The following is a 6,839-nucleotide window of genomic DNA, read 5'->3' as shown; positions in this document are numbered from 1 at the left end:
TAGGGTACACTCACTTCACACTAGGCTGCTCTGAGCTTGAACAGAACACTCTTACAGCTGCCTCAACATGTATACCTTTGGCTAGGCTTTAGTTCCACCTGTCTATCAGGTGGTTCACATGGCCTCTACAAAGTAGCTGAGGGCCCTCCCTTGATCAAGAAGTCCTATCAAGGTGGGGAATCAGTCAACTTCCAATGTCCAGCTCTTCTGCAGAGGGCCTGAGAGACATGAGTGGAGTCACACCCCATGACCAACTTTGGAACTAGCTTAGCCTTTGAGTTTTAAAATGTATTTGAAGGACTGCTTCACTGTCCTTTAGGATAACTGTCCTTTAGGACAATTTTTCTAAAGCATGATTACTATTCAGTATGTCAAGAATATAAAAAAAAAGCTTGCTTTAAAAGCCTTGCTGAAATGGGCTTTATTAAGTAAGAAAGCAAAAGGTCCACCTGAGCCAGATGGTACCTGAGGAGTGCAGATTCAAGGCATGCTAGGAAGTGATGTGGTTAATAACATGTCTGAGTGCCCTTGGAATCTCCAGTCTGACTAGCCAAGTACCTATATGAACTGGGTCAAGTGTGGAAGCTTGCAGCAGCAGCAAAGAGCTGGGCTTGAACTCATGCCTCTGGAACCACAGCAAGATCCCTCACCTTCCCTGCCACCAACCCCTAGCAAAATATTATGCAAGTCTCGGAAATAAACCTACTGAGATAATCTAAATTAAAAGCAAAAAATCAGTGCACCACATGAAAGAGATAGTAAATAGAAAAGATGACACCTCAGTCTAGTACTACTCATGTGTAGTAAATGCAGATTCCACAATTTTCCTCTTTACATTTACCATTCTGAGAAGTGTGAAGATCAGCAAGATTCTTCTGTGCATGAGATGCATCCAGTGCCTTTTAGATTAATTTCTATTTTTAATATGTTATGTGTCAAGTTAAGCGAGACAGTTAGGTGTCCCATGTGTTTCCCATCTATCTCACAAGATACTGACCTGCCTTCTAGTTCTACAATCCAGACCAAGTAAAGGACAGAGTGTTGTTGCACTATCCCAGAAGCAAGGTAACATCCAAAGTTCCTTTTTTCCTACTGCTCCAAAATGGCACAAATGGCCTTCTATGCTATACAGTAAAGTTGCTGTGTTAGAGGGTAGAGGCAAGGCTCTGTCACTTCCTACCCACACACATGAAAGGGGAAGTCATAGCCCATCTCCCCCTCTCAGGCTCTACTGATGAGCAGCTCATACAGTGACATAAGGACGCTCTTTATATCATTTACTGTTCTTCTTTGTCATGCCAGAGATCACAATTGACTACATGGAGAAAAAGACAACAACTAAATCACCAGAAGTTTACTCTGAACCTACACCGCTACCTATTTAAGGTTAACATTTGGTGCAATACAGCTAACAATACACCTGCTTAGTTATTAAAATGCAAGTTTAATTTACAACAAAAACTGTCTGTTTGTTAAATGTATATATATCCTCAAGGACTTTAAAAATAACTAATGTATGAAATTAACAGCACACTGCCATTTCCCTAAAGAAAATCTATAAGTTAATGGAATAAGGAAAGCCTCCAGGTTTACTGAAACCATGCAAAACAAGATCTCATTGTGCCCTCCAGCACATTTTGTTTGTCAATGAAGGTTTTATTTTTACTGTCACTGCCTTTTCAAATTTAATTTTGCAAAATATCTTGCAGTTTTTATATTTGCATAAGTTGAAAAACCCCATTATTACAAACAGCTGCATAATAAAAACAAAATTGACAATAGTACCAAAAAGAAACTTACTCAGGAGAGTTGAGATTGAGACCTAGTGTTGTTAAATCACTTCCTAATGCAAGATGTACCATTCCTGGGTCTGTCTCTGCTGCCCTGATGAATGTTAACAATCCAATCATTCCAAACTGGTCCGTCACCATCCCTTGAGGAATGTTGGTAACCCGACCTGGGAAAGACCAATAAGTTCATTCTCTTCTTTCATGAAATAGAAGAATCTTGTGAATAGATTTTCAGAAGGACTTTAAAAAATTGAAGGAAAGTTAACAAGGCATACATACCATCAGGTAACACCTGGATCCCTTTTTTCTGCTGGTTGTTGTTTTGCGTTGTTGAACTTTTATCTCCAGGGAATTTGGGTCCATCTGCACTAGATGATGTTTTGCCTGATGTATTCAAATTCTATTAAGGAAAAATATTTTGTACAGGTTAGCATAAAACAGAAAACATAAACCCAACATGGAAAAACTGGTATGAGTAGGATGTCTGAAATAAGTGCTCTATACAGTTATCAACAGGATTATACATGTTACAAAGCTGAAGCCTGATCATATCCCTACAGAAGTTAAATAATATACCACACTACAAGGTTCTTCACCTCTAAGTTTTGGTGGTGGGAGAGAAATGTTGGTTTACTGATCTTAGAAACTATGATGTCGCACTTGTTTTTAATATTTCTTTTATGTACAAATATACCAAGACATGGATGCCCTCAACTTCTCAGGCTTTATGCCTGAACAACATGTAAACCATTTGGGACTCTGGTACAATGGGTTACTTATTACTTTTGCAAAACTTATATATCTAAAAAGTGTTGTTTCTGGAAATTTATCCCCCTGCCCAAATAAGAACCTCATCCAAATATATGGCCTGAAATGTAATAATAAAAAGGAAAGAATAAACATTGGGAGCAGAACATTACTTAAATTCAAGCTACTGGCGTTCCTAAACATGGGCACAGAAAGAACTTGTAAGACTTTCAATTCCTTGCCAACAGTCTGTCCTCACAAAATGCTTTTCTGAGGTGCAGTAACTGACACTGGGATAATAACCGGACCCAATTACAGAAGCAAGCAAAACACACTTGACACGCTTTCACCCTTTAAGACAGACGTATAAACACAACATCTGCCAAGGAAGTTGTATAAAATGAATGCTCTCTACTGCCACAAACTGACAAAAAATGATCTTCCATAACCATTACTTATTATTTCTATATCACAGATATATAATCTTGACACAAAACTGTCCTTAAGGGATCAGGGTTAGATCAAATGATACTGCTTGAAATACTCAGCATTGTGCCTCTTCTTACTTTTAGACACCTGGCCCCCAGAGAAAAAAAAAAACAGATTGGAGTTAGACATTTAGGTTCCCTATATGATATAGTAGAGGCCTCAGAAGTGGATCCACAGCAGCCAGCACGCTAAGTCAGGAGCCAGTTAAGCTAAACAATAGAAAATGCTGATAACATGGGGATAGGTATCCAGGTTGTGGCCGTATTGGTCTAGGGGAAAAGATAAATCAGGACTCGTAGTAGAGAGATGATATCTTTTATTAGACCAACAAGATTTTTGCAGAAAAAAAAAAAAAATAGAAATAAAAAATAAAAATTCTTTAATTGCAAGCTTTCTGGCACAAACACCCTTCATCAGGCATTGGGAAAAAAATTGTAACGGTTCTTCTAGGTAGAAATGAAAGTTCCTATTTCAAAGGATTTCACGGAGGAGTCAACAGATGGAAAACTATTTGAGGTAATTTGCATCATCACAGATCCACACAGGAGGTGAAAGGCTCCATACCAGCTATAAACTGACTGCCCAGAAGAGTTTTCCATCTATTGACTCCTAAATCTGTCATGCTAAAGCACTAGTGTAACTCCATTGGTATATTATCAATTTTAAACTAAGTTGCCAAAAAAGAAATTACCACCGAAGGAAAACGTTTTTATATTTACTTACAGATTTACTGTCATCGTTACTAGATGTTGGATCTTTATAGCTGGAGCCTGGTAATGCTGGAAAATCCTCATTGTGTATCGAGAAGTCCTGGGATTGCTCACTTGCTGGTTTTGTTACCATTCCAACTACAATCAAAATCAAGCCAGTTACGTTAATATTACCATAAAAATATTTTCTGCCATTTGGTTACACTTTTTTGCATTACAAGTAAAGAATGAAGTGTACCATAAATATAGAACTGAAAGAAAATATAAAAAGAAAAGAAAACAACAACAAGAGAGCATTACTGCTCATCAATACAATTCCGACTAAAAACGCTCTTAAGAAAAAAAAATCCGAGAAAGATTTGGGGCTCAATTCTTATCCAGAACAGCTTGATTTCACTACATTTACATTCTGGATTAAATTCATTTTTATCACCACTACCACTCTCTTGCCCATTTGAACAAACAAAAATAAAAACTCTTCTGAAGATTATCAAAATTGTTTTTAATAATAATAAAATAAGATTGATGAAGGGAAGAAAGCGTTATGGCCGTAAAGGTATAGATCTGTTTTCTTTAGTACTGTAAAGATTTTCTGAACAAAGATAGGTCAGATTATGTTTTACAAATTACTTGCATGTCTTTTGCAATAGAACATCACTAGTTGTAGTTGCCAATGACTTGTATAGCAGAAAAATTGTAAGTGCTTAGCCTGCAACTCTGCTCTGACCCCAATTTCTAAAAAGTAGGCCATTCCCACTGAACATGAAATCCAAGACCAGAGAGCAGCATTTGCTATTATACCAACAAAAGAATACTTCAGAGGCTGCCATCCTAGCTCAGATGCACAAAACCCACCCCCCAGCAATCAGGGCTTCATCACACTAAGTGCAGATGGAAGGAAGCCTAGAGCTCATTTTTTCAGAGATTAATGTGAGCACATGAACAAAAATTGCATTACTGATGCCTTTCTAGTGGTTCGATGTCAAGGAGGTCTACTTCCTAAATTCACAGAAGGGAACTATGTAGAGTGAATACTGTTGTCTTGACCATTACTGTTTTTTCACCCAAGCAGTTAGTCAAATTTTAAACTGTTGCAGGTTGCTTCTGTTATGAGGAGAAATCGAAGGAGTCTTGCATTTCTCTGTACACAGCAGGAATCAAAACAAGAGAAAACATCTTTGTTCAGTTTCAAGGCTCCTTCAGCTTGTCCTTAACTCAGAAGTGTACTCTCTCAGCTTTTTCAGTGAAATCATGCTACCAGTATTACATCTGTGTCTCTGCCTAGTACTTCTTGCTGCCTCTCTCAGCTTTTCTGGTCCCTTCTGCTTTTCTTTCACTGACATACAATACCCATGATTATCATCTACCTGCATGCGACTTGCCATGTGTCTTTGTTTTGTGTAGAGATGTGTGTCTGTCTGGAATGGATGCTACTGTTGTTTTAGCATCTGGTTCCATAAAAACTGTACCACACAGTTACAGGTACTTACAGCTACCGTAAGTGGTTATGCCTAACCCATGCTGCTGATCACAGCCAACCCATTGCAGACAGAAAAGGAAAAAATTAAAACACACAGCAAAAAAGGCATAGGATACACTTTTCTACAAGAGGTAAAGCTAAACCTTGAGACTATCGTTTCTTAAGACTGTGGGGGTATGCTCAGGTGGCATAGGTTTTGTAGATTCCCACAGTCTCAAAAAGCCTACTGAAACACTGGGTTTAAGGTTTTCCCCTCGACTTGCATATAAACACATTTATGACTTCAAATCCAGTGAATGATTTCTGTAACCAGAACATATGTTCCTGTTGCATTATCCTGGTTTCCTACTAGAGGCACTTCAGGACAGTTTGTGAAATGGTTCATTGTTAGCAAGTATGGATTACTGGTTTTAAGAAAAACAAAGGGCTCCATTAGGGCCTCAGTAAAATACTTTTATACAGGGGTTAGAAGGGACTTTCTTTACAACACAAAAGAAATTTCCTGTCTGCATTTCATTTCATTTCAACAACAACAAAATGCTCTCCTGTGCAAGATACAGTTTTACAACACTAAAGGTGTCAAGCATTTTTAAAATTCATGGCACTGCACAACCTCCATTTTTTCAGTGTATTTGGTACATACCTACACAAGAATTTCATATAAACTTCAAACTTTGTCACAACAATCGGGAAGCTTTTATGATGGCATTTTGAAAGCATACTGCAGTCAAAGGGCATACTGACAACTGAATTTCAGCAAACTTTTGTTACTTTGGAGTCCACTCTTATAACACTTCATCTACTATCTGTGGGCATGTATCAGGAATACCTTCCCGCAAATTATGGAGAACAAGGCCATATCTTTTGGAGCACCTGTATTCCTTCAAGCAGTCAATTCCTTGGTCTACTGCTTAAGGTGGTATTTATGATTAGTCTTTCAAAAGCCCATCTGCAAAAGGCCTCACACCTTTACCATTCTTATAGCCAGGCCTTCATGTAATTTAAATCATAGCACTTCAATTTTTCCTCCCAACCACCTGGCAAGTTTTCCCTCAGGATTCCTGAGTCTAAAGAGCCACTACAGGGATGCAATGCCTGCCTTGACTACAAATTTCCTTCCATGCAGCGGTAAAAATGTTCTATAGATTTAACCGCTGCCAGGAGTTCCTTTTGGATGGTACAATCATTTCTCTCCAGAAGACTTTTGCTGCAAAAGCCACCTCCTCCTTAAGGCCTGTATGTTAGTGTGTCAATAACAGCTCCAAACTGCAAGCACTTGCATCTGTGTCCATTATGAAAGGGGTTTTGAAACACAGGTAGGCTAAAACAGGAGCAGTCACAAGAGTCTGAAAAAGCTGCATATCACACTCTGCTGACACCTGAAATGGTTGCCCTCTCACCCAAGCCATGCAATAGTTTTGCAATACTGACAACCCACAAACTTCCTATAGTAGGAGGAGAGTCCTAAAAAAGGCTACACCTGAGTGGCTAGGGAGTTGGCCAATTCTGCACAGCTCAAATTTACTTTTTGTCCGTGGAAATTCCCTTGTCACCTTTGTGCACCTGAAATAAATTACCATATTCAGGAGCTTGCATTTTGGGGGATTCAAATTCAGTTTGGTA

At 38.6% G+C, this 6,839-nt stretch overlaps 1 protein-coding gene across 7 annotated transcripts in view; it reads right to left on the bottom strand.

Annotated features, from left to right (window-relative positions):
- The window catches only part of CNOT2 (CCR4-NOT transcription complex subunit 2), a 127,664-nt gene that overhangs the window by 15,573 nt on the left and 105,252 nt on the right, over positions 1 to 6,839 (bottom strand). For all 7 annotated transcript variants that reach the window (XM_059726086.1, XM_059726085.1, XM_014595873.3 and 4 more), the window contains 3 exons: positions 3,750 to 3,874; positions 2,070 to 2,190; positions 1,801 to 1,957 (listed from right to left, as the gene is read on the bottom strand). In XM_059726086.1, coding sequence (XP_059582069.1) covers positions 1,801 to 1,957; positions 2,070 to 2,190; positions 3,750 to 3,874 — 403 coding nt within the window. The remainder of the gene's footprint in view (positions 1 to 1,800; positions 1,958 to 2,069; positions 2,191 to 3,749; positions 3,875 to 6,839) is intronic.

This window comes from Alligator mississippiensis, chromosome 4, assembly GCF_030867095.1.
Source record: "Alligator mississippiensis isolate rAllMis1 chromosome 4, rAllMis1, whole genome shotgun sequence".
NCBI classification, from domain to species: domain Eukaryota; kingdom Metazoa; phylum Chordata; order Crocodylia; family Alligatoridae; genus Alligator; species Alligator mississippiensis.
This window is presented reverse-complemented; position numbering and strand designations above follow the sequence as displayed.